A 27,148-nucleotide genomic window follows, 5' to 3' on the forward strand; every position below is an offset into this window, starting at 1 on the left:
CGTCCCAAATTTATAGTCCTCTTTTAATGAAAGAAGTGTACGTTCATCCATGTGACGGGTCCGTCGCGATTTAGTTACGTCATCTGACTAACGTTTTGTAGTTCTGGCTGTTTGGTCTATCTGAGTAGGATTACTATTATTTTATAGTAGTTCGGTTAAGTTAAAATAAATTAATTAATTAAATGCCATAAAACCTGATTTGGGGAGACGTTAGTTAGGCTATAGCAATTATGGTTAAAATATAATTCACTCATTATTTAGGCTGTGAAAACATCAGGTAATGATGACCCCCTGAACACCCACTTCCAGGGTGAAGGTAAAAGGGGCTTTCTAGGTAATTTTGAGCATCTTTGTGGTCGTTTTGTATTTATTCAAATGAAATATTAAAGTTACATTAAAGTTTTCTTTTTCATGTTTTTTTAATTGTTAGAAAAGCAAAATCGTGCTGGGATGCTAACTTTTCGTTTTTCCAGAAAAGTACAGAACAGGGGCGATTCTAGGATTCTAATTTTTAGGTGGGTCAGCTTCTAATCATAATTTCATGTATGCAGTGCCTTGTAATTATTATTAATGGAATATGCTGTTTGCAAACGTAATCAGCCCTTTTCACAAACCTCAGTTCAGTTGGATACACGTTAGTTCATCATCATCAAGTACATAAAGAAGTATTATTCAGTAGAGACACTGAAAAATTAGCCTGCCACTCCATAGACCTGTACACGAAGCAAACTGCTAATAGAGTTGTTTTATATTAAAGAAAAGAAACACAATCCCTCCCTTTGTTATACAGACTCAGCATCATGTACCCAGATTTCAGGAGTGGAGAATAGATTTGTAGTCCGTCACATCTGTGCAGTGGCAGCCATCCTGTTCAGCCTTGTTTAGAGTGACACAGTGTGAATCCTGTAAAATAACATTCATATCAATATGTTCTGTTTAGGATGTCCGCTGGCATTTTTAAGTGTCCCACTGGAAAACACACAAAGCCTCAGTGAAGTACATGAAAAACTACTCTGTGAAAAATAACTTTTGTTTTTCCAGCTAACTTCACTATTTGCTCCCTCATTTCTCCTGTTCATGTACAACCTCTCTGTCCTCTCTCTCCATCCTCCTCACTCAACTAGAAAATAACAAAAATATATTCCTATAAAAATGATTATAAGACACGCCTGTTTCTATTTGCTCTCTCTCTCTGGTGTCTTCATTCCTGCTCTCCATTTTAGTCAAAGCGTGTTTTAAATCTGCATCACTGATTTGTGTCATTAAATTAGATCTGCTCTTTCATCCCCAACAACAAAGTCTTATTTAAGCGATCAAATATTAGTACTGTTAATATAGTTATTGTAGGGGCGCTCTGAACTCGCCTACGGCCCAGATTCGGTGCACATGTATGTACAGATTCCTGTGTGATAGATGAAACGCTGTGATTAACGCCATTCACAGAGTGGATTCCCCACTCTGCGTGAATGGTACTCATGGTCATTGATCAACGATCATCACAATTTGCATGTTAATGATGAGGAAAGTGACACCAAGTTTCAGTCCTTATGCAGATGCATTGTTTAGAAGATCAGGAAACCCCGCAGTCCGCTGATGAGTGAAAACACGACGTCCAGATGAACAAAGTGAACTTTCTGGGAATTCTTTACCTGGATGATTGAGGACTGACCATTTGTACATTTATGTGAGTGCATTATTCATATGAAAGTGTGTAGCGTAGTTATTTTATTTTCAATGTTTAGCATCTCTTTAAAAACAAAATCATTTTAAGTGTTTTTGTGCTTTTTTTTCTCTTCGTGCGTGGTTTGAGTAAGTTAGCCATCATCGCAAACCGGGTATGTTTAGGGATTTTTTTCTTTCTCGTTGGAGTGATTCCTCTTGGTAAATACACGATCTTTGATGCAGCGCCGCACTACGCCCTTCAGTTCCGCCCAAAAGGGAAATGACGCCGGTGCAGAAAATGGCGTCCGCAGAGCCTGTGGTCCGCTGTGGCTTTTTACCCGTTTAATTTAGCTCCGTGTGGGGGGTCTGTGCGATTGGCAGATGGACGCTGATGCCAACATGGCAGTGCAACGCTGCCACCCGCTTTCTTGATCTCGGAATCGAACTCGCAACTTGATGTCCGACGGAGCCAGAGCTGGCTGGTCGAAGAGGGGTTGTGGAGATTCGCACCGCCGAGGTGAGACGGCTGGATTTAGGCTAAGCTAAAGCGGCTCCGCCGGTCTAAGCAGCTGTCGGAGCCCCTGTAGCTCCAACTCGGAGTCGTGACAGCGAGTTTAGCCAAACACGGAGCGAAATATCCGCTCAGTTTGCGACAGTTTCCTCCTTTATCTTCCACAAATGTACGCCGCCATGTTCCGTCAGTACAGCCGAGTGTGGGGACCGTTATCCGCCAGCGTTAGCCTTTGTTTTGGAGCTCCAGTCGCGGCTCGGAGCAAGCTGTCCCCCCGCTGCTGTTTGAAGAAGTAAACACGGAAACCGAGGGCAGTTTAAACCGCGTGTTGATGCAGATTTAACACGTTAGCGGGAGGTTTATTTTGGTGACAAGTGTGCGGATGTTTTCTTTTTCACCTGGAGGCAGACCCAGGTGAGGTCAGCACCGGGTGAGAGAGATGAAAACGAGGCTAGACCGACTCAGCGAGCTGCTTTCTGTTGCCTACATCCCGTTTTCACTGAAAGCAGTGCTGACAGGACTAATCAGCTATAGTGCCAAACAAGCTTAAACAAAGCCTCAACTTTCGTTAACAATTTAGCCTTAACACACATTTCCAGCTCCGCTAGAGTAGCTTAGCATGATCCTCATTTCTCAGAGGCGGAAGAGTTTTGGCATATTCACAAAAGCATTGATATAATAAAAAATCTCAATCTTCATAATTAAAACATGTCAAACTGGGACACACACGTGAGACCTGACTTGGAGAGCAGGTTGAGAGAAACACCTCTCACATAAACTAATGTATCTGTTCAGTACTTGTCGCTTTAACGTTGGATTTTCCTTTAAATTGTCACAGGTGAAACTCTTACCAAAGAGCCAGTAAATTAAATATCCCTGTAAACTGCCGAGGATGTGTGTTTTACAGCACTTCTGTGCATGAGAGCTGTGATTTACAAGCCCCTGAACGCACCGTGGACTGTCTTCCTCTTCATCTAAGCCTTCTTTGTCTCTGAGAGCATCTTCTTCTGTCTCCCGTCAGAACCAGGCAAGCACAAACACAGGAAATGCGAGCGGCCCCTTAGCGCTCAGCCGTCGAAGCCTGTGATTGTTCGCCCGGGCTCCAAAAGGTACGTCAAACACGCAGAACTCCACCATAAATATACATTTTTATCTCCACTCCGCCCTCCTCCAGACCATCTGCCTCATTTCGGCCCGCTGACTTTTAGGATGTGATGGGGGGAGGGCGAGGGGTCAAAGGTTAAAGTCTTGGATCCTTAAATTTAGCTATGATACCAGTGATTTTTAATGCTTTAGAAGTAATAGAAGTTATTCTATCAGATTTATTTCCACTTCTTCATGTACAGACGATGAAAAATCAACAATACTTGTAGTTAACTGAAATACCGAACTAGTAATAGTGATTCGATGGGTTATTTCCCACGTTTCTTTCCCATACACGCTGTTATTCCTGTCACCCATAGCTTCCATCTCACTGAATCTCTTCCATGTCTCGTTTTCATTTGTTTCTTAAGTATTCGAGTTTAATTAGATTTTTATTTTGGTTGTTAAATTCCAGTTTATTACAGTCTGGGTGGTTTTAAATTCAGGGGTTATTTTGGTTTAACCTCTTGAAAACAATAACTTTATATCTGACGCCTGAGCTTTTACCATCTGTGTCTTCAGACAATCTCATATTTAGACTTAAGTTCGGACCCAAAAAGCTACATCAGGGTATCGTTTGATTGCGCCGCGCGTCAGCAGCAGGAGAGCTGACGTAGCACAGAAGCTAAAAGCAGCATCTTCTCCTGTTCGGTCTGTGAGGAGGTCGCATGTAGTGAAACTGAGAGCAGAGGAAGTAGAAACAGGCACGTGTGCATCACTAGTCAACTAGACCTTTAAAAGGTGATGCTCTTGCTAGTCGGCCAGTAAGCGAATTATTAACGTAGCGACCGTTAGCTGTGGTTCTAAAGAGTTTACGACGCCACCAGCTGGAGGTGCTGGTCTCGTCCCGTGATTGTTGTCATGAAGTTATCAGAGTCTGACGGCAAAATCTTGAAGGATGATCAGCAGGTAAATGGCCTGTATTTATATAGTGCTTTACTAGTCCCTAAGGACCCTAAAGCGCTTTACACATCCAGTCATCCACCCATTCACACACTGGTGATGGCAGCTACATTGTAGCCACCCTGGGGAGCACTGACAGAGGCGAGGCTGCCGAACACTGGCGCCACCGGGCCCTCTGACCACCACCAGTAGGCAACGGGTGAAGTGTCTTGCCCAAGGACACAACGACCGAGACTGTCGGAGCCGGGGCTCGAACCGGCAACCTTCCGATTACAAGACAAACTGCCAACTCTTGAGCCACGATCGCCCCCAGGTAACCAACAGAATCCTAAATACAACTGATTTCCATGCCAGCCTGTTCCTGAGCTGAATAACCTCCAAGATTTCCCCCCAAAAAACAAACTGCAGGCTGTAATAAACTGGAATCCTCTTTCAATCCCACCATCATTTTACCTCCATTCAACTTGTATTCATATTTTTTGTATCATGATGAGTAAACACATGTATATGAACACTAAACTGCTGACATGAGTGTGGAGACTAAAAGGATGATTTCTGATTGTAAATCATGTTTCTGGTGCAAGTTTGCAGGAGTTCACGCTTTAACTGTGTTGGCTTTGTCGTCCAGGTGATTGACGCTCAGAAAAGGGACTTTGTTAGCATCTGCTGGACACAAGGGGCACTGTCCTCTGATTGGCTCGGACAACCCCCTCTGACATGCCCGTGGCCAATCAGAGGTGAGTGTGCTGCGTGTGTGTTTACGTTCTCGGATGAGCACGCGTGAGTTTCTGTGTGTTTGTGTTGTGCGTGTGAAGGGTTTCCTCTCTTCTCCGTCAGCTGGTGCGCGGCGGCTGACGTGCGAAGCTTTTTAACATCTCTTTAAATGACCTTCCAGCTCCTCGCTCGCTGTTTCTCAGCACCTTTGTGTCCTTGGAGAGACGTCTCTTCTCTGTGTGTTTTCGTGTGGTTGTTATTTCCTCACGGTTCATCCCTTTCTCCTTGTTCACGCTTCTCTTCTGGCTCGCTCGCGCCTTCAGGTGTGTTATGTCGGGGGCGGATGTGGAGGTGTACCTGTCTCAGGTGCACGATGGGAGCGTGTCGTCGGGCTTCAGGGCGCTGTACGAGGAGCGTCTGCTGCTGGACGTCACGCTGTTGATCGAGGAGCACCACTTCCAGGTACGCAACTACAGCACGTGTCACACGATGCTCCGTTTAAAGGATGAGGGTTTGGTCTTTGACCCCGTTTGGTTTGCTCCTCCCACTTTCAGGCCCACAAGGCGCTGCTGGCCACCCAGAGCGACTACTTCCGGGTCATGTTCACGGCAGACATGAGGGAGCGGGACCAGGACAAGATCCACATGAAGGGGCTGACGGCTGCTGGGTTCGGCCACATTCTCCGCTTCATGTACTACGGCTCGCTGGAGCTCAGCATGCCCACGGTGCAGGAGATCCTGCAGGTAACACGCGCGCAGTTCAACGGAGCTCCTCGTGAGCCTCAAAATTCAATCCGCCGTCGCTTTAAGAACGCGTCTTCCTCTCCCCGCAGGCGGCCATGTACGTCCAGCTGACGGAGGCGGTGGAGTTCTGCTGCTCCTTCCTGCTGGCTAAGATCTGCCTCGAGAACTGCGCCGAGGTCATGCGTCTCCTGGAGGACTTCAGCGTGGGCGTGGAGGGCGTCCAGGAGCAGCTCGACAACTTCCTGCTCGAAAACTTTGTCCCACTCATGAGCCGACCCGACTTCCTGTCCTACCTCAGCCTCGAGAGACTGCAGGTTCGATTAAACGAGCACAGATTTGATATATATTTTATTATACGTCACGCTTTTCTTTGTTATGAAGTCTGAGAAATAGTTGTTAAAGCGACAGTTTGACAAAGAAAGACGTTTCTAAACGGATAAAATGATCGACTATGTGTCGAATCTTTATTTATATAAAGATTCTGGAACTAAACTAAACTGTTTGACTTCTTTCTGATTTAAAAAATTCATCTGAAAATGTGTGTTTACTCTTCTTAATTTGCACTCCTGTGCAGGCATCCTCACACCTTTAATAGCAGTGTGTTTTATTGACGGTCTTGGGCTGTGTCTGACTCCCGGTGCATGTTTTAAAGAAAACTGCAAATACATTAGTGAGGTACAAATAGCCCAGACTGCAAGAGAAATGTTTCCCGGAGGGTTCGGGAAAAGGCGATGAGCAAATTAAAGGCACATTTGTTGTTCTCAGTACTCATAAAATGTATTTTACGCAGCAGCTGTTGGTAAATATCAACGAGAGAGTTTAGCTGGTGGATAAATCTCACCCTTAAAGTCAAACGAATCCAAAGTAAAGCCTCCACCGTCCTGTTTAAGTCCTTTTTTTAACCTTCTCGTTCCTGTTATGTGTTAATTCGTGCAGATGTCAGTAAAGTCATGTAGCCAGCTTTAATAAGGAGGTGGAAACATAACCTGAACTCATTCTTATGAAGTGTTAGTTAATCTGAAACAAAGCAGCAAACACAGAGTGTGCAGCTGGGATCACAGCCTCTCTCTGAGCTGACGGTGCAGAGACGTATGTGGAGAATAAGAAGTTCTCCCTGAGAGGCAGAGAAGGTGTAAGAAAGAGACGGGAGAGGAAGATTATTACTTTGAGATGTAGCAGCTGCTCAGTGACATTTGATAGAATAGAAATTTAAAGCTTACCTGTAATCTTAGGTTTAGACCTGCAGAGTAGGGCTGCCACAAACGATTATTTTGATAGTCGACTAGTCACCGATTATTTTTGCGATTAGTCGACTAATCAGATCGTCATCCATTGGACGTAAAACGTGCAGCTTATTGCACCAGCAGCATCTGCTCTTATATAACTATCATTAGCTTACAGCTGTAAGTGTTTAAGGTATGTGCTAACTAAAAATAAAGACAAGATGATAGTTTATTAAATTTTAATGAAATTTGCAGATTGTTTCGGTGAAGTTTAATAAACTCCTTGCTATCTAAAATATAACAGGACACCGGAGTATATTCTCGAGCATCTCACACTTCTGATAATCAGCTGTCTGCTTGACGTTTATTCAGCTGTGTAAAAACTATAACTTTAATCTCAGCCAAACCGATTTACTCAGGAACAAATAAAATACTAAAAAAAGCCAAACAACAACATTTTTAAGTTATCTAAGTGACTTATATATGTTTAACCTGAGTAGCGAAAGATAGCAGTGGGTTTGAAAATTATTTGCCGGGAGTCCGGTGTTCTCACGGCTCTAGTTAGCCTAGCCCCCGGCTAGCTATCGAGCTAGTGGCTAACAGACGTCTCCGAAAACGTCGGAGCGCTTTTGAAAATATGTGGTGTCTTGATAAACTGAGCAGATATTTGAGGTTTACACAGCTACATTCTCCCCTGAAAATATGTTAAACGTTTATTTTGTGACCCAGAAAGAATAATAAGAGTAATATTAAAACTAACTAGCTGCCGCCATTGTTGGAAACTGAGCTGGGCTGCTACTTCTTCTTCTTCTTCTTCGGGGTTTAACGGCAGCTGGCATCCTTGTACATGCAGTGCTGCCATCTTCTGTTTCAGTCCGTTATTACACTCTTAAATCCTACTACTTATTCCTGTGTCTTTTGTGATCTTACAAAGCTTCAAACGACGCGTCGACTATTAAATAAATCGTCGACGTAATCGTGGCAGCCCTACTGCAGAGACTCAAGCACATGCACAGGTCTCTGATGGGATGGATTTTCTGTTTTGGGAGTAATATTTTGAAAATGCTCCAGAGATGCCTTAATGTTTTCTGCTGTATTGCATTTTCTCATCTGCACTGTTTTCTCTAGTTGCTGTGGATTGATCTCTTGTGGTCTCTGTAGTGTTTGTGGAAGTTTGCAGGGCTTAAATTTGGGGGCAAATATTTAAAAGTGACAACAAACCTCCTGTTTGTCTGATCCAGGCGTACTTGAACAGCGACGCTCTGAGTCGCTTCCCAGAAATCGAGCTTTACGAAGCAGTGCAGGCGTGGCTGCGGCACGACCGGCGGCGCTGGAGGCACACGGACACCATCGTGCAGTCCATCCGCTTCTGTCTCATGACCCCGGCCAACATCTTCGAGAAGGTGAGCGCTGCTTTCTGACCGATGGGGACGGTCACCTTCAGTTTTTTGAGCTTCGTCGCTCAACGCAGGTCACTGTAGCGACGTTAAGCCTACAGCCAGCCCCATAATTCACAGCTTTCCTCCACTCAGGTGAAGACGTCGGAGTTCTACCGTTACTCCAGGCAGCTGCGGCAGGAGGTCGATCAGGCTCTCAGCTACTTTCATGATGTCAACCAGCAGCCTCTGGTGGAGACGCGCTCCAACCGCATCCGCTCCGTCCGCCCGCAGACGGCCGTGTTCAGGGGAATGATTGGCCACAGCATGGTCAACAGCAAGATCCTCCTGCTGCAGCGTCCAAAGGTAGCCGCTCGTTTACCTACATGGAAGGAAGCGTACACTTTTTGTGCGCTTCCTGTCCGACACGTCTATCTTGCCTCCCTTTCTGAGCGCTCCTCGTCCCATCGGCTGTTGGGGAGAATATCTCCGAGTTGCCTCGCTGATCCTCCTTTAAAGTTCAGGATGGAGTGTTTGGATCTAACTGGTTAACTGTGTCTCAGGTGTGGTGGGAGCTGGAGGGACCTCAGGTGCCGCTGCGACCCGACTGCCTGGCCATCGTCAACAACTTCGCCTTCCTGCTGGGCGGAGAGGAGCTGGGGCCCGACGGTGAATTTCACGCCTCCTCTAAAGTGTACCGCTACGACCCTCGACAGAACTCGTGGCTACGCATGGCGGACATGTCTGTGCCCAGGTGAGAGAACTCCGAGGTCACGGCTGCATAGCGAGGAGCCGATTTCCTCGCCGACCTTCTTCTGAGTTGTTTGTTTGTCGTTCGCAGGTCAGAGTTCGCCGTGGGCGTCATTGGAAAGTTTATTTACGCCGTGGCGGGCCGCACGCGAGACGAGACCTTCTACTCCACGGAGCGATACGACATCACAGAGGACCGCTGGGAGTTCGTGGACCCGTACCCCGTCAACAAGTACGGCCACGAGGGAACCGTCCTGAACGGGAAACTGTACATCACGGGCGGCATCACCTCCTCCTCCACCTCCAAACAGGTGTGCGTGTTCGATCCGGGCCGGGAAGCAGGAGGTGGGGGCGGAGGGGGGAGCGCGGGCGGGTCGGACTCACACAGGACACGCGCTGGCCGCGGCCCGCTGCTGCCCGGCACCCACGCCAGCTGCTGGGAGAACAAATCTAAAATGAACTACGCCCGCTGCTTCCACAAGATGATCTCTCACAACGGGAAGCTGTACGTGTTCGGAGGCGTGTGCGTGATCCTGCGGGCGTCCTTCGAGTCGCAGGGCTGCCCGTCCACGGAGGTGTACAACCCAGAGACTGACGAGTGGACCATCCTCGCCTCCATGCCCATCGGGCGCAGCGGTCACGGGGTGGCGGTGCTGGACAGGCAGATCATGGTGCTGGGCGGTCTGTGTTACAACGGCCATTACAGTGACTCCATCCTCACGTTCGACCCAGAGGAAAACAAGTGGAAGGAGGACGAGTATCCCAGGATGCCTTGCAAACTGGACGGTCTGCAGGTGTGCAGTCTGCACTTCCCAGAGTACGTGCTAGAGCACGTGAGACGCTGCAGCTGAGGTCTGCTCCACCGCACGCCTCCTTTTATAGAAACGCACCGTCACGGACTGAAGTTTCCTGCTGAGGGGTGGGGGGGCGGGATCAGGTGTTTACAGGTGGGAGACTACAGGCTTTTAAACTGGAGACCAGCACTTACCTTAAGGTGAGGAAAATGGCTGGGGCCATAGCGTTGCTCTTCCTAAACGAAGGAAGCAGCAGTCAAAGCGTGGCGCGTGAGACGCCACCCGTGAACATTTTTAGCTTTCTCAGAAAATACAGGAAAAAGTAATCGTAAGGAAAGAAAAATGGTTTCATTCTGCCGGTTTATGTTCGGACTATGGTCAGCTTCCTGTTCTACTTCTCACCTTCTGTATTTAGGCGCTCCGGTCAGGCTTACCGCAGAAACGCACTGGAAGCGCCCGATTCTGACGCACCAGTCGAACAAACCTGCACCACAAATCCTACTTGAATTAGGTTCGTTTCTTTTGAAGCCATCTGTTAGTGAGTGATTATATCAAACACTGGAAAATGCCCTATAAATATATAACAACAAACATACAGTCGGGTGTAGAAACAAGCTGTAACACTGTATACACTGTAGTGTAGTCATTTTAGAGCCTCTCCAAATATACAACTGTAGACGCTTTAACCTGCTAACGGCTATCAGCTGTTATAAATCCGCTTCCAGTGCGTTCCAGCTTTCAGTCCTAATTCAGCTCTTTGCTCCCAGATATCATCAAACTATGCTCATGTTCATCCAGCACAGCATCACTGTCCTCCTCTTCCTTCCTCTGTCTCACAGTTTGAGAGTAAATGTATCCTGACAGTGATGATGATGATGGACTCACACAGCTTTACTCACTCTCATCTACATTCCCTGCACTTTATTGGTTGTTATTGTGTGCAAACGCACAATTTTTCCCTCCCAGCGGCTGAATGTGCTGTAATGCTGGAGACGCGTGTCTGAAATTAACTTTATGGCTGACAAGTCAAGACTGACTAAACGAGTTGAAACATTTGAGAAACAATGGACCTCATGCAAGAACATTTTAATGCATTATGCTGATGATAAAGGACCAGAAACGATTATAAAACCATTAACCAGAGTGATGTTGTCAGAAGTACTGTTAGCTGTATGAAAAATGAGTTTTGAGGCTGAATATCAAACTCTGAAGTAGTTTTCTTGTTAAGCATAAAAATTGACATAATTGTACCCACTCAACATTTAAAATACAGTGCACCCTGTCTTAGAACAATACTCCGTTTTAACCTCTTTGAGAAACAATAGCTCGTTTATTACCCTTACAGCCAAGTTTCTGCCACTTACCAAATACATTTGAATATATGACTTAAGGGTCACATGAAATTTCTTAATGCTGTTGAGATCTGCTAAGCTTACTGGTATAACTACAATCCGGTTTAGCTAAGGCTAGCTCTGACAATATTAGCTGGTGTATCAGCACCTAGCATTATATCCTACTGAGTTAAGTAGTACATTTAACTGTTGTTTTGTAATGCATATTACAGTTGCATCATTGGTGATTTTTAAAGACACTTTAAATTACAACTTGCATGAAAATACCAAAAATAAGAGAATATCTATTCAGATTTATGCAAACTAGCATTAGCCACAGTTTGACTGACTTTTATCTCTTTCTGTTCTAAACTGGTTTAGCTGCAGTCAAATGATCTTTAAACTCATTAAAATGAATGGTAATTTCCAGATGACAAATAGGAGAATATTTATACCTATCTCTATTCAGGCTTTAAGGTTAGCTGCTATTACAACAGCAGCTAGCTTTTTACTGTTTAAGCCCCCATAACCTTAGCAGTGCTAACTACCTAGTTAACCATCTATGGAACCTACTAAAAGCTGCTTAGTGTTCGCAGGAGTTTAGCTCCTATAACTTTATTATGAACTTATTAAAATGGTCTCTGTAACATATTAAATATCAAACTAAACAACCAAAATGTTAGTCTTAGACAGCAACACAGGGTTTTAACTTTAGCTAAGATTAGCCTCGGCTAACTGAAGATGGCCATCTGCCTTTGGCTGTCTAATTGGTTTTCTTTCCAAAGCTGTAAATGTATTTATCACTTACAGTGGGGAAAAAAGTAGTTTAAGAAAGATGAACCATAAAAATAAGTCCAAAAGTAAATTTTCTGTTTTACAGCATTGCCAAACTAATTGGTGTTAGCTTGAGACGTGGTTTGTTTCAATTGTGTCATTTCTATGGAAGGTTGTTTCTACAACTTGAAGGGAGAAAATCCTATAAAAATGAATATAAATCTGTATTTTTGGTCATCCCGAAACTTACTGAATATTTATTACTTAAATCTTCAAGTTTGGTATCACAACATTTTTGACTTGCTTAAAAGTAACTTAAAAATGTCTAACTTGGACATTTAGACAAAATTTCAAGATACCGAAGTGAAATTTTGTTGCAAGTTGAAATTTTTACTTTGTTCAATCCGGCAGTTTCTTGTTTTGTTTTTTTTTGTTTTGTTTTGTTGTTTGTTTGTTTTTTTGGTTGGTTTTTTTTGGTTGGTTTTTTTGTTTTGTTTTGTTTTTCAGGGGTAAAAATAAGCTTCCATAGATTGCACATCTCACAATGAAGAATAATGAAATACAGAAGTAGTAAAATATATTGTTATATTTAAATATTTATAATTAATAAAAAAAGATCTTTACGCGAAAGTAGCTGTGGCTAACTCAGACTCTAACTGTAGCTTTGTAGTTACTATGCTTTTGTTTATAATCTATTCCATGAAATTGAGGTAGCAATGACCACAAAGGGAAAATTAGATGGCAGCCATGATGGCTACCCTTATCGGGAGTTTAGCTAACAGTAAGACTTAGCTTTAGCATTAGTAAGGTGACCCATGGCTTTTTCAGCAGCTAGCTTTCTCCTGAGTTTAGCAATCTGGTTTGCTGCAAAAATACACTTTTTCTAGCCGTTTGTTGTAAATGTAAATTTAAAAAGCTATTTTCTTAACAAAGGACACACTTATATTGCACATTTTTGTATATACAATGAAAAAGATCAAATCAAAACCATGACAGCTGATCATATATGTATTTAATGTCTTGATTTACTGTTCGCACCCCAAAGATTCTTTCAAATCTGCTTCTATTCGTATTAGAGGTTCTTGCTTCAGGTTCATTGTTTCTTTGGTCGGTTTACACACTTCATATTTTATCTCTGCAGACAAGATCTGTGTTTCGATGTAAGCTGCAAACACTGGAGGTCAGTATAACCAAAGCATTAAGCTGTGAAAGAATCAAACAGTTACCAGCCAGTGTTTAAATGACTTGCACCAGTGGTGTGTTCATTTCAGACATTAAAGGTTTCGCCTTCCCCAGCTGATGCAAACTCCGTCTTTGTAGCTTGCACGTCTCAGCAGTGGGACGCCTCGATCCTGCAGCCCAGTAAGCCGTGCTCGATGACCAGCTCCGTGCTTGTATTGTTTTTATTTTTGTCTTTTTTGTTTTCATGAGCCAACTGTGAAAAAGGGCTAGAGCACACACTGATGCAGTTTTGTCTGTTAGCTGTATATTTAAGTTATTTATTTTCTACAGGTATTGCTTTTCACTGAGCTATGCAGTAACAGTTGTAGGATTATTTATTATGACGAGACTTCATCATAAGACGTGTTGTTTTCAGGTCGTACCTCATCGTCTGTCCTTATTTCATACTCGGGCCGTCTGTCTTCTCTGCATGTGGCTCATCGACGGATGCTCTGAGAGGTTTTTCTTTCAGTCTTAAGGCGTACTTTAAGTATTGCAGCACCTTTGCATTTTCCTGTATGCAAGTACTCAGAGTGTCATACTTCGCGTTCCTCTTCTTGTAGCAGCGTCAGGCTGTCCACAAATCTCTCGAGTCCTGAGCTGCAGCTTTAACAGTCTCTGCAAAGCCACTTTGGTTTCTTTGGTGGGGACATAATCCCCAAATGGTTGAAAATCTTCCCCCACCTACACGCCTCTGCAGCAGGCGAGAGGCGTGTCCCTGCAGTAGATAATTTACGTCGCATTTCATCTCTTTGTTGACATTTCAAAAGCTCGAGTCAGCAGATTTAGGACATTTTTGCTGCAGAGGTTAATGTTTTGTTTTTTTTTAAATCAGCTAGACGTTGCAGCCATATCTCTGTACCAACAAGTCATTTAACAACTGATTTGGACACTTTAACCCAATCAAACTCCGTTAAAAATTGAAGTTGAAGACCAAACAATAACACAAAATAAACTTGTTTTGCTTTTAAGTTCTGTAAACAGTTCAGTGCTTCAGATGTTTTAAAACTCTTGTGCTCTCTTTACTTTAGCTCAGCGCTTCTCAAACTGTGGGGCAGGCCCCACTGATGGGCCACAGAGACACCGCATGAAGGGCAAGGATGATGAGAAGCAAAATAGGAAGTGATTCTAAGCCGAATAAAATATTTTTTGTAAGCAAATAAAACGGCGTAGATCGATTGAATTTCAAATTGGGTCCCTTTCTACTGTTAGTGATTTTAAGGACCTCCTAAATTTAAGTGCATGGTTCTGCTGTCTTAACTGAGGCAGGAAAATGAATCTTTTCATTAACTGCTCCTCCCTTCACATCTCCTCCGTGTCCCTATACTCTGCAGCTGATACCTTAAACGTCATGTGCCACTGCAGTCCGCTCGCTGCTCTTCCTCTTCTTCCTCCTTCTCTCATGTCGCCATTTGAAGAAGAAACTTGTAACCAATAAAGTACTACTGTCCCAATTCGAGGCACATCCAGTCATAGCGCAGCATCCTTTAGTCCACCAGTCTGTCAGTAGGAAAACAGAGTAGAGGATTAAAAAAAGGCATACCTTGCTACAACGACTGTATCTGAAAAAGAAAGTAAAATCAGATTAACATATCTTATAATCTGAGTAGAAACTCTTTGGAAATGATTTGTAACTTCTTTCCAGAAATAAATGTTCATATTGGTCAACTTTCACCTGCATTTGTGCTTTTATGACTCTGTTTACTTTGTCTACATGACATTTCCCCCATTACAGGTTAATGAAGCCAGTTGAAGAATGAAAATGAATTAAAACCTGCATGCAGGTTTATTATAATTATTATAAAAAAAATCCATACAATATGCAAATATCAGCTGATATTTGTATGTACACAATTATAACTGAAGTTGTTTATTTACTTTACAATGTTTCAGCTGAGGCTGACAGAAAAAATGGATGTAAATACATGTGATTATTAAAATATATCAGTCACAACATAAAATTAGGAACTAACTGGAGAAGTGGGCGTCCCAGAAGCTCAACCTGTATCAGTCCTTGAGATAAGTTTAGTATTTTACCCCCACTTGTTATTTATCTTGAAGTCGTTCTATATTTTCAGTTCAACACATAAGGACAGAAAGTAAGAGACTTGGGTGGAGTGAGCTTATCGAGTGCTGGCACCTGCTGAGATGCTGTTTCCCTGATTCCCCCACCCATTAATATTTTATTTTGTTTATTTTTTTACATTATTACTTTTAAATGTTGTTATTTTTGTTTTACTTAGTTTTATTTTATTCGATTTTATTGTACCTAAATTAATTCAAATATTTTTAATATGTTTATGTCTATCGTAGGCTCCTGGAGCATTACGCATGCGCCTCTTTCCTCTGGCTTGCCGTAGAAAAGCGAAAGTCATCCAATACGGAGCATGTCATATGCTAGATTGGTGAGTTTTATTCATCGTGTTCATCGTTTGTCACACGTAAAGTCATCCCGTTTTAAGTACTGTCTCTATGTTGTCGAAACTTGAGGTTTTAAAAACAAAACGACAATGAAAAGTCAGTTAAACGATGCTAGGCTAATTGAAAGCTAACCTTAGCATTGTGTTAGCTCCTCCGTATAACAAACAGCCATTAATCATGAGGAGACACCGAAACTCCTTTTTGTGTTTCTGTTTTGTTGTATTATATCTGAATTCGTGTTAAATACGTGTAACTGACACCCCAGAGTCATCCACTGTATCACTGCGTGTCTAACCGGTGTGTTTACTATGCTTGTTTGCCGCCAGGTGTCGCTATGTGCCGCGGCTCCGGGGCTGGCGGCCCTGCTGGGCGGCTCGGTGCTGGCTGCAGGTGAGGGGAAGAAGAAGAGCAGCCAGCCGCCTCTGAGCATCGAGGAGGTGGGTTCAGACAGAGCCTTTCTAAAGACTTTGTCTTACTTTGTTTGTGACTTTGTTTACATCATGTTTATGACGTAGTGCACACAGCCACAGAGGTCTGGATCAGAGTCAGAGCTGACCCTGGAGGGACAGCATCTACATCGCAGAGCTTCAGAAGGTCACATTCTGTATTTGTTTCAGCTGCCGTCTCTGTACACCAGCCCTGAAGCAGCGGTGGCCCAGTACGTAGAGCCAGAGGCCGGGCCGGTGGAGCAGAGGGTGGCCTCACTGAGGAAATGGGCAGAACCATACACGAGCCAGTGTCAGGTTTGTTTACCTAACCTCAGGTGGAAAACTCAAGAAAAACAGAAAATTAGTCAACCTTATGATGAACATGGACATCTGTCCAAAGCAAGCAGCACTTTACATATTAAATTATATTTGACCTATAAGTACAGATTTTATTTACTTTCAGACTGTGGCAGATCAGTTCTTATAGATTTTTGTGCTGATGATGTGTTTCTGGAAGAGAAGCTGTCACGCGGCCTAAGCTGTTGTGCTCCTGTTGTTCTCGACAGTCTCCACGAGCCTGTGGCTTTCTTTCTAATAAAGGACATTGTGGGATCCTTTTTTCTTCCTCTCTGCCACTGTTGCAGAAACATTCCCACTGAATCCAAACAGCTCGTGTTGCCTCAGAGGAGGCGGCATTTCTGTTTCTGTGAGGTTTGTGGCCTTGAGGTGAAGACGTGCAACAAAGACATGACGACCAGTAACTGGTTGCTTCCAGAGAGACGCCTGGGAACTTGTCTTTGAAATTTCTTTGCTTTCTGTTCTCCTTTCGTTGATCTTTTTCTTGGTTTTCTTTCTGTTTTTCTCTCCCTTCCTCTTGTTGTTCTTTTTTCTTTCTACCGCCGTGCTTCCTCACCTTTAAGCCTTCCAACCATCCTCCTTTCTTTCTGTCCTTCTGTTCTTCCTTTCCTACTGACATCCATCCTTCCTTCCAGTCATCATTCCTTCCTTCCTCCTTTCTTACCAGCTGTGCTTCCTGGCTTCCTTACTTCTGTCCTTCCATTCCTTACATCCATGATCCTGCTATCTTTCACCCATCATTCCTTCCATCAGTCCTTATATCCATCCTTCATTAACCTCGTCTCTCCTTCCATTATTCTTCATGTGACACAGGAAATAATCAAACCATCAGACAGAAGCAGTTTGTCTCTGTTCTGTAGTTGTTGGTAAATAGTAAAACGCTCCATTAACAAGTGAAATTTATGTGTGTCTCTTGTTTTTTGCAGGAAACTGGCCGAGCTGCTTTGGAGAAAGTGGAGGTGAGTAAATGCTGGAACTTGAGCTGAAATATTCACAGCATGCACAGTAAGTATAATATCACATTTGGCCCTTATGAGCAGTGTTGGTCAAGTTACTTGAAAAAAGTAATCAGTTACTAATTACTGATTACTTATTTTCAAAAGTAATTAATTACTTAGTTACTTTTTAAAAACACGATTTACAACCTGAATAGGTGATAAAGCGATAGATCTTTCAGCCCAATTCTACTTTTTCTACATAATCCATCATTCAAAATGTAATCAAATGGAAAAGTCTCTTTTTAAAACTTGTTTTATTAGTTTTAATCTTTTAACTTTATGCATCAAGCAAAAATTAATTATCTGCAACATTCTCTGACTGGAAGAAATTTGTTTAACATTTAAACCTATTTTCTGCACATTCCAGCACATAAAATAAAATATTTTTTTTGTGTGTTTACACTCAGTCTTAAAAATAGATGCGAGTAAAACACAGCAGAAAATAAATAAAGTCAAAGACTAGCGGTCCTGTTGCTCTATTTTCACCTGTAAAGCAGGAGTGGGGTAGGCGGAGGTTTACCCTGGTGCAGGTGTGCAGCGGTCAGTGGAAGAATCCGCGAGTTTCTCTGTGAGTTTCCCATTACGTCGTAGCTACTCGGTGCTTGCTCGGAAGTTTAGGGTTTTTTTCGCTGTAAAAAGAAGTTTTCTTCCCACGCACAACGGACACTAATGTTTTTGTCACTTTTTATGGAATCAAACTCAAAGTAAGGTCAGTACTTCCACGCTTTAAACGCTGCACGCTCATACTCTCTCTGCACTCGATATATGATCCATTGTTGATCTGCACACAGCTGTTGTCACGAACGTCGCACTCGTTTACGTCACTGTCATGAGACATTCTCGCAAAAAATCACGGTTTTAGTAACGCAGTAACGCAGCGTTCCTACGGGAAAGTAACGGTAATCTAATTACCATTTTTGCAATAGTAATCCCTTACTTTACTCGTTACTTGAAAAAAGTAATCGGATTACAGTAACGCGTTACAAGTAACGCGTTACTGCCCATCTCTGGTTATGAGAGATAAAAATATACCCAAAACCAGCCTGAGGAGGATTTGGGCCTCGTGTTTAGGATTGTATCTTTTTCTTGGATCCTTGTAACTTCTTACAATCTGACAAATACCAGACATTATGACACAAAGACCAACGCTGAAAACAACGAGACAAACATGATAAAAGAATCAAATTTTAAAAGGAAACATGGATATAAAGGTCAGAACAGCATGTCGTGGAGAACGTCGGCTCTGTAGGTGAACGTGTGAAGAGTTAAATAGCTGTTAAAAACAAAACTATCAAATCAATTTATTTATATAGCACTTTTCACAGGATAAAAACCACAAAGCGCTTCACAGTAATATAAAACATATAAAATACATTAATAATAAAACACAGCACAAATCTAATTAAATGCCAATCTAAATAAATGAGTCTTAAGCTGCTTTTTAAAAGAATAAATACAATCAAGGCAACGTAATGATGGAGGGAGAGACTTCCACAACCTGGGGGCCGCCGCTCTAAAAGATCTATCACCTCTGGTTTTAAAACAAGTTCGTGGGACTACCAACAGCCTTTGATTAGAAGATCTCAGGCTGCGTGAGGGAGCGTGGGGTTCTAAAAGATCAGAAATGTAAGCAGGGGCATCACAATTCAAAGCTTTAAAAGTCAGTACCAAGATTTTAAAATGAATTCTGAAATGTGGAAGCCAGTGTAATGAGCGTAACACTGGTGTAATGTGCTCTCTTTTTCCTGTCTTAGTTAAAAGCCTTAGTTCAAACTCTTGTGTGTCTTTTCTTTGTGGTCCTCCTGATGATCTTTGGACCTCAGCAGGTGTACCAGAGGGTGGAGCCCGTCATCGGCACATCAGTAACGACAGTCACAGGTGAGGAAACGCTCGTCACTTTCATCAGCTGTTTAACGAAGGCGTGTGTGGCAGCCTGTTTGTGTTTGAACATTACATTTAAAGCTCCGTCACTCTGTCCTTCAGACGTGTACCAGTTCCTCAGCGACCCTCCTCCTGACCTCTACCCCAGTGTGGCGGTGGTGGGTTTCTCCGGCTTCCTGGGACTTTATTTGGCCAAAGGTAACGTGGGAACATCGGCTCTTTCTCACTGATGAATCGCGTCAGAGGGACCGATAACGAGTGTTACAGTTTAGGTTTTTACAAATGTGTCTAAAGCGACCTTGACAAAGCGCCGTCTCTTCACATTTTTCTCCGTGTTTTGCTGCTGATACATTTGGAGCCCTGCAGCTCCCGGCAGGCTTGGAGACGTGTTAATCTAAAGCTGTTAGATCGTGTTTCATGTGGCTGCTCACAAACTTATGAATGTTATTAAAGTGGATCTCCTCTGCTCGTGTCCAGCTCCATATTTTTATCCGTGGACTCTGCCGGAGAACAAAATAATCCTCGTTCATGTAGGCGTGCTTTTCCACACTTAAATGTTTCGTTCGTTTAAATCAAACTCCGTTTCCCCCCTTGGTGTTGTTCATTTGTGTAGATGTAAGCACGGTGGTCTCACTCAGGTGAGGACCAAACAGACCCTCTGCAGGAGGATGTGGTCTCGGTCCAGACAAACGACAGTGCGTTTGATTTAAACAGCTTCCTGTAGGCAGACTGCAGGGCGTCCTGCACACTGCAAACCCGAAATCAATGTCATGTTGGTCAATATACATTTAATGTTGTGTTATACACAAGTAATACAGCTCATTCATAAAGTCCCAGACACAAAGCATCGTTTTGTCTCTTTGATCTTATTTTTAATTTTAAAAAAAAGGTTTTGGGTCTCGGTTAGTTAATGTTTACCTCCTGCAGCTGTGATCTCGTAGTTACATAAAGAAGATCAACATTATAAAGAACATCTATACTGTATTTTTATGTGTTTGCACACACACACACACACACACACACACACAGTCATGCATTTACTCTGTAAACGCTGGATTAGTAGCTGCTCTGTCTTTGAAGATATTCAGTGACCCAGTAAAAAGTGTGTACAGGTAACGAGGAACAGAACAAAAGGTGACTGACTCTTTCTCTCCCCCTCTCCCCCCTCCCTCCCTCCCCCCACAGGCTCCAGGCTGAAGCGTCTGGTGTTCCCAGTTGGCCTCATGGCCCTGAGCGCCTCCATGTTTTACCCTCAGCAGGCTGCGACCGTGTTGAAGGTGTGTGTTTATGTGCTGACACACAGCAGAACAGTGTCTGAGTGTGACTGTGTGTGACAAAAACATAGACTGTATCTAAAAGATGGTCACAAACACCCCGATTGGCTTCTTGTAGCCTCAACTCGGACGTCTCAGCCTCGTCCATGATGCTTTTTCGGAGCCAGGAGTGTCGGCACTGCAGATGGATCACACAGATGCTAATTAGAGCTGATAGGGGAGGATTGTAGCTCCTGGATCACTCAGTCTCTCGCCTGGTCTTTTCTGGTTGATTTAAGTCTCTGACTGTCCTCGTGTCCAGAGGCGAACATCTGCCCACGCCACGTACTGTTAAAACATGATAAATATGATAAAAACAGTTCTGTCTGCTAGCTTACGGAGCTGCTTGGTGAATATAAAAAGCTGTTTCACACTGAGGAACAACTGTTGCTGCGTTTACTGAATCAGTGTGAACGCTTCACCTGATGTAGATAAAAACATTCAAACTCAGGTTTAGTTTTCTGTAATCTTGCCCACAGTGCTGACACGCAGTCAGGAAACAGCTGCCAGCTTGTTTCAGTTATTTTAATTTTTAGCCACAAATAAATTTGTTCCACCGAGGAAATTAACCTCCTGACTTTCTAAACGTTATCAGCACAGCTCTGACGGACGAATCCCAGATGAAATCTTTCCAGGGATCATTCGTAAACACGTTGTGCGTTTGATCTGTGACGCGTTTCCCGTTCGGAAAGGGTTGTGTTTCCGTGCAGGAAGCCCGGGCTGTGAATTGTGTTTCTAATTTCCACTTGGGTGGTTTTAATCACTTTGTTTCCTTCACACGAACGAGACAGAGGCACGCCCGGGCAGATGCACACAGCTGTAACATATGCAGAAGTGAAACGGAGGCACGGTGAGGATGTGAAAACATCTGATCTCACGACTTAAAAGAAGTGTGTCAGAGTCCACTCAGGAGATATCTGTAGTGTTTCCAGTGATGTTCAGATTCATGAAAACCTGATGCTGAGCTTTAAAATCAGAAATGAAAACAGGAAACCAGGACTGTGATGTCACCGCTGACCATACAGCCATGTCACTTTTTACACTGGCCGGTCTGCTGCTTCCTCCTCGGTGATGCAGGTTGTGTCGCCGGGCAGAAAAAGTCTCCGTGTCAGCGCTCGTATCAGATCAGAAGAAGTTTAAACAGAAAGCAAAGCGACCGCAAAGTTGTCTCCAGAAAGTCACGTCGTTATTTCAAGCTGCTGCAGCGTCTCGCTGATTAAAATACAAACAAGAGGAGCGCGACCAATCAAAACCACCGACCCGGATGTTTTTATTTTGCCTCCACAGTGATTTATACGTCACACAGCAAGTGAACCATCCCTGGTTCGATCCTGGAAGGAGACGCAGATCCCTTTGGGGCTGCGTTAGGAAGTAAAAACTCTTTTTGTCTCACGTACATGCTTCAGATCAACAAACAAAAGGCAGTTTTTAAATGATGATTTAATTTATTAAGGAAAAAATATCCTAAAGATCTCAAAAAGCAACTCATCAATTCACCATCTAAAGTCACTGACAGCTATCAGTCCAGTTACAAAGGCTTTGAGATTCCAGTAAACCACTGGGAGAGCTATCATACCTTCCCAGTAGTGGCCAGTCTGCCTGACTCCATGAGGTCACAATAGAACCCAGAACAACATCCAAAGAACTGCAGGCCTCACTTAAGGTCAGAGTTCATCATTCAACGATAAGAAAGACACTGGTGGGGGGGAAATGGCATCTATGGGAGAGATCCAAGACAAGAAGCACTGCTGACCAAACAGAACGGCTCACAAATGTCTAAAATATAGTTTTAAAAAAAAGAAAAAACGTCTGAATGACCCCCAACAAAAATATTCTGTGGACTGACAAAGTTGAACTTTGTGTCCTGTAGTGTTGGGTGAAGAGAACATCACCATAACAGTCAAACACAGTGGTAGTGTGATGGGTCGGGCCTGCTTTGCCGCTTCAGGTCCTGGACGACTTGCTGTAATTGATGAAACCGTGAATTCTGATGTGTACCAGAAAGTCCTGAAGGAGAATGTCCGACCAGCAGTTCCAACCCTGAAGCTCAGGAGCTCTTTGGTTCTGCAGCAGGACGGTGAGCAAGTCAAATTTATATAGTATATTTAAAACAACACATGTTGTACAATTAAGATAACCAAAGAAATAAAAACATAAGGAGACATGATAAAAGTTAAAAAGAATCATAAAATTAGAAGATTTGAGTAAGAAGTAAGATAAATAAAAGTAGTACAAACTCCTTCTGATTTAAAAGCCATGGAGTAAAAGTGGACTTTCAGACGGGTTTTGAAAGTGTCCAATGATGTGAACGAACAGTCACAGCAAAGGCCCGGTGTCCTCTGTGTTTAATCTGGACCTTGGACAGCTAAGAGCCTCTGATCCACAGGCCTCAGTGATCTTGCAAAACATCAGAAAGGTACGAGTGTGCAAACCCACGCAACGCCTTAAAAACACATAATAAAATCTTAAAATGAATTCTAAAGCTAACTGGCAGCCAGTGCAAGGATGCCAGTACGGGAGATATGTGGTCTCGGCTGCGTGTGCCAGTTAGTAACCGCGCTGCAGTCGACTGACTCATGACACCGGAGTAAAAACGATTACAAAAGATGGCATGGACAGCTCTCTCAAAGTCTCTCAAACAGAGCTTCACTTCAGTAAGTAGTCAAAGGTGAAAGAAGCTGGACTTGGTGACAGCATTAATCTGTTTATCAAACGTTAGAGTCAAATGAAAGTTTTGGACTGAAATCCAACTGAGATCATTGGTGTGACCTTAAACAGGCTGTTTATGCTCAAACGTCCTCCAGTGTGGTTGAATTTACACAATTCTGCAGAGAAGAGTGGACCAAGTTTGTCCACGTCACTGTGGTCGTCCACAGTGACGTGGACAAACTCACTGAGTTATCACAGAGGCTGACTGCAGTTCTTGCAGCTGAAGGTGGGACAGCCGGTTATTAGTGTAAGGAGCTTGGAAAGAAAAGCGTCTGGACTTGTTTAAGTTGCTTGAAGACGTTTCACCTCTGATCCAAGAAGCTTCAGACGCTTTTCTGTCCAAGCTCCTTAGACTACGATGACCTGGATGACTGAGAAGCTTCACAGACACACGACCGGTTGTTAGGGCCGCGTAGGATTGGTTGACTTTTTTCCCTTAATAAATAAAATTATCATTTAAAAACTGCCTTTTGTATTAACTCAGCTTTTCTTATCTGACTAATATTAAAATTCATTTGCTGATCTGAATGTGCACGTGTGACAAATATATCTTTTTTAAATCAGGAAGTGGGCAAACACTTTGTGTCGTCATGGTTCTTTCTGTGCACGAAGTCTTTTTAAAAAGTCTGGTTTTATTTTGATTTCAGTTAAAAGTAATGTTTCCCTCTAGCTTTGGTTTAAGTTCACTGTAATAACGTCGGTGTAGCCTCTGAATCAGATGTGAAGTCTTCTCTCCTTCCTGAGTTGCAGTGCCTGTAACATTTGTTAAATATTAACCAAAGGACGACATGATGAGCTCAGTTTCGCTGCTAATGGCAGAGAGTTCAATCATGCTCAGCTCGACACCAGAAGCTTAAATTGAAATCCCCACTTTTGGAATTTACTTATAATTCAAGGAAATGCTCTTTTTCTGAGTTCAGTGATAATGATGGGGGCGCCATCATGGCTGAGCAGGTGACGCTTACATCAGAGGCTCGAGTCCCGGACCATTTCCTGTGTGGGCCTGCCCACTCTGCTGTCCGGTAAAGGCTGAAGCCTGGAAATAAATCATTAATAAATTAATGAATCATTCGTATTACAATTAAATTTCATATTCTTGTTATCGATCGTGGCTCAAGAGTTGGAAGGTTGCCGGTTCGAGCCCCAGCTTGGACAGTCTCGGTCGTTGTGTCCTTGGGCAAAACACTTCACCCGTTGCCTACTGGTGGTGGTCAGAGGGCCCGGTGGCGCCAGTGTCCTCGCCTCACCTCTGTCAGTGCACTTCAGGGCAGCTGTGGCTACACTGTAGCTGCCATCACCAGTGTGTGAATGACTGAATGTTGTGTAAAGCGCTGTACAAAAACAGGCCGTTTATAATTCTAACAAAATTCAGCAGCGACCAAACGTCAGCGTCAGAGATCCTTTTCTATCTGTGCGTCTGCGTTTAGCTGATGTGTTTCCTGCAGGCGAGTCGAGACTCGGCGTACACCTGGACTCAGCAGGGCCGCGCCGCTCTGGAGACTCTGTGGAAAAATCCACCGTTTGGCAAGAAGGAGGTGAGTCTGCGGCGGATGCTTTTCATGTGTTCGCTTTGCTGTTTTCATCACCTGATGGTTTTTTTGTGTGTGTGTTTGTGAAGCCTGAGAAGAAAGAGCAAACGAAGGGCAGCAACACGAGCAGCTGAAGACGGCGAGCCGCTAACACCTGTGGACCTCCCCGAGCTGACGGTCGTTACATGTGAGCTTCACTTTGAATCTTTCCAATAACACCTCCGCCTCTTCCCAGAAGCGGTTCGGCTCATTGCACTGGACGCCTCCTCCTCTTCCTCCTCTGTAAACATTCCTTCTTTCTCCTTCGATGACTTCAGCTCCTCCGGTTTAACAGAACAGGTCACAGTGTCACCTTTCAAAACACTTCCTCGTACGTTAACGTCCCATTCTGCTACACAGACCCACTAAACTCTGCCCGATCAGTCGTTAAGACTCATTTTTATTCATATCTGTCAGGATTTTCTTCTTCTTTTCTCCTATTTTGAAGCAAACTGAATATTTTGACTGTTTGAAGAGCTGGGATTGACTTCTTTCTTTAGTTTTTACTATTTATGTCAGTGAACTTAGACGGCATATATCCCAGAGCTTTGCCTCTGTCCTCTGGAGGAGGATGTAAACGAATGAAGTCGCCCCCGATGTAGTATTCAGGTCACACTGTGATTCTTATAATCCTGATTTAATGCAGTGTTAATGTGTGCACCCATCTTCAGGTATTAATGAACTGCATAATATCCATGTCTAACATTGTACTGTATATATTATGTGTAATTAAATCCAGCATTTAACACTAAAACTGCATTTATTTTTCTCTTTTGATAGTTACTCATTAAAATTACATATTTAAATTATTGTTATTATGTGATTACATCTTTAAATCTCACCTGTATGTTGTAGTAAAGAAAAATAGATCTCACTGTTTTCACAAAGACAACGCTGAACGGTGCAGTTCCTCTAACGTCCACTAGAGGCTGGGCCTAAAGGTTAGTCACCTCTCATGGATTCCCATGCACATCTGTACCACATCTGTACATTTAATTGCTTTATAGAAACTGTCCAGAGGTGATTTTATTTTAATAAGTTATCCGTTTGGCTGCTGGTGAAACTTAAAGTGAACAGCTGTCACTTGCAGCTCCACGTAAATTAGCGGCTTCGCCTCCACCGACAGAAGCACAACAGAAAAACCAAGAGGACGACCTGGACGTTGTCCAGCGCTGTTCTTTCTCACACCGTTGGTGCTGGGAGGTTAAAGACCAGCTAATGCCCACAGTGGCCGTATGGGATGTTTGAGTTCTCACTCTAAAATTAAACTCCGGAGGAAACTATTACTGGACGAGTTTCCTGTTTCCCGGCCGTCTGTTTCTGATCCTTTGATGTTTGAGCGTTCAGGCTGCAGACTCGTCAGCATGTTTAGCAGGGATGCTGAACAATCAAAGGCCTCGGATCAAAGTTTACATTTCTGTCTAAAATCAGCTCTGTGCTTCCTGCTGCTCGGGGCGGCTCCATAAAATGTGACGAATATAAAACTGAAGCAGTTCCATATTTATTCATACAGAGAATAATCATTTTGATTGCTTTCGATTGCAGTTCTTTTTATGCAAAAGCTTTAAACAAATTAATGTTTCCCTCAAAATCTGACTTGAAATACATCAAATCGACCTTGTATTTTTGAGTGGATTCTAGTTTTTGCAGTTACGTAAAACCAGCAACACAAACCCTCAAAAACAAACATGTCGGGTTGATTTCAAAACCATCACTGACCACAGTGCTGCGCGAGTTCTTGAGAAATATGTTTTTCTGTTTTATGAGAAACGCAAACATGAGCTTCGACTTTCTGTGAAGTCGAAGCTCATGTTTGCTCAATTCAAAGTGAGCAGGTCAGATATGAAGCTGTAGACTCACAGAGCCAATAAAAGCTGGTTTTATTGCTACGCTAACTTTGGTATTTATAACTGAGGCATGCAAAACTTTACCTCAGTACTTTTTTATATTTTCAAAATTACAGGTAATGAAAAAACACGATGCTTTTAGCATTTTTAAGTCCCGTCGATATCTACATGAAATTTTCAAGGCTAAAAATTTGCAGCCAAATTTGCAGCTTCAGGTCACAGGTGTTGAACTCCAGGCCTCGAGGGCCTGGAGGTTTTAGATGTGTCCTTGATCCAACACAGCTGATTTAAATGGCTAAATGAGCTCTTCGACATGTTTTGAAGTTCTCCAGAGGCCTGCTAATGAACTGATCATGTGATTCAGGTGTGTTGATCTAAAGCCTGCAGGACACCGGCCCTCGAGGCCTGGAGTTCTCCACCCCTGGGTTAAAGCATAGGAAAGATCCCAGCCCTGATTCCTTCTGTGTCTCATTACTTTTCT

General features: G+C 43.3%; 2 protein-coding genes across 5 annotated transcripts; both read left to right on the forward strand.

The window, feature by feature from the left end:
* Positions 1-1,957: 1,957 nt before the first annotated feature.
* klhl15 (kelch-like family member 15) lies at positions 1,958-9,919 on the forward strand. 2 transcript variants are annotated; one of them, XM_006807929.3, is made up of 10 exons: positions 2,140-2,179; positions 3,195-3,282; positions 4,848-4,956; positions 5,257-5,395; positions 5,488-5,676; positions 5,766-5,990; positions 8,141-8,302; positions 8,432-8,641; positions 8,839-9,029; positions 9,117-9,919. In XM_006807929.3, the coding sequence occupies exons 3-10, from the start codon at positions 4,937-4,939 to the stop codon at positions 9,874-9,876; spliced, it is 1,896 nt and encodes a 631-aa protein (XP_006807992.1). In that variant the 5' UTR covers positions 2,140-2,179; positions 3,195-3,282; positions 4,848-4,936; the 3' UTR covers positions 9,877-9,919. The 2 variants fall into 2 exon arrangements, with proteins under 2 accessions (XP_087702620.1, XP_006807992.1); XM_087846494.1 differs by lacking the exon at positions 4,848-4,956 and having other exon boundaries at positions 1,958-2,179.
* Positions 9,920-13,173: 3,254 nt separating this feature from the next.
* apoob (apolipoprotein O, b) lies at positions 13,174-25,574 on the forward strand. 3 transcript variants are annotated; one of them, XM_087846544.1, is made up of 9 exons: positions 13,174-13,318; positions 15,893-16,003; positions 16,184-16,309; positions 17,278-17,310; positions 19,173-19,227; positions 19,333-19,428; positions 20,416-20,507; positions 24,698-24,787; positions 24,871-25,574. In XM_087846544.1, exons 1-9 carry the CDS (start codon positions 13,301-13,303, stop codon positions 24,913-24,915), a joined length of 666 nt encoding a protein of 221 aa, XP_087702670.1. In that variant the 5' UTR covers positions 13,174-13,300; the 3' UTR covers positions 24,916-25,574. The 3 variants fall into 3 exon arrangements, with proteins under 3 accessions (XP_087702670.1, XP_087702668.1, XP_087702669.1); XM_087846542.1 differs by lacking the exon at positions 13,174-13,318 and adding an exon at positions 15,463-15,550; XM_087846543.1 differs by lacking the exon at positions 13,174-13,318 and adding an exon at positions 15,463-15,550 and having other exon boundaries at positions 19,176-19,227.
* Positions 25,575-27,148: the final 1,574 nt, after the last annotated feature.

This window comes from Neolamprologus brichardi, chromosome 9 (genome assembly GCF_056152115.1).
Source record: "Neolamprologus brichardi isolate AB-2024 chromosome 9, ASM5615211v1, whole genome shotgun sequence".
Classification (NCBI taxonomy): Eukaryota; Metazoa; Chordata; class Actinopteri; order Cichliformes; family Cichlidae; genus Neolamprologus; species Neolamprologus brichardi.

Bases quoted from the DNA above. Each gene is read 5' to 3' on its own strand.
- apoob (XM_087846544.1), top strand. The intron at 19,429-20,415 runs GTAACGTGGGAA...CTCCCCCCACAG, and splicing joins GGGACTTTATTTGGCCAAAG to GCTCCAGGCTGAAGCGTCTG. The intron at 20,508-24,697 runs GTGTGTGTTTAT...TGTTTCCTGCAG, and splicing joins AGGCTGCGACCGTGTTGAAG to GCGAGTCGAGACTCGGCGTA.
- klhl15 (XM_087846494.1), top strand. From the start codon at position 2,119: ATGTCCGACGGAGCCAGAGCTGGCTGGTCGAAGAGGGGTTGTGGAGAT. The intron at 3,283-5,256 runs GTACGTCAAACA...TCGCGCCTTCAG, and splicing joins GTTCGCCCGGGCTCCAAAAG to GTGTGTTATGTCGGGGGCGG. The intron at 8,303-8,431 runs GTGAGCGCTGCT...TCCTCCACTCAG, and splicing joins CGGCCAACATCTTCGAGAAG to GTGAAGACGTCGGAGTTCTA.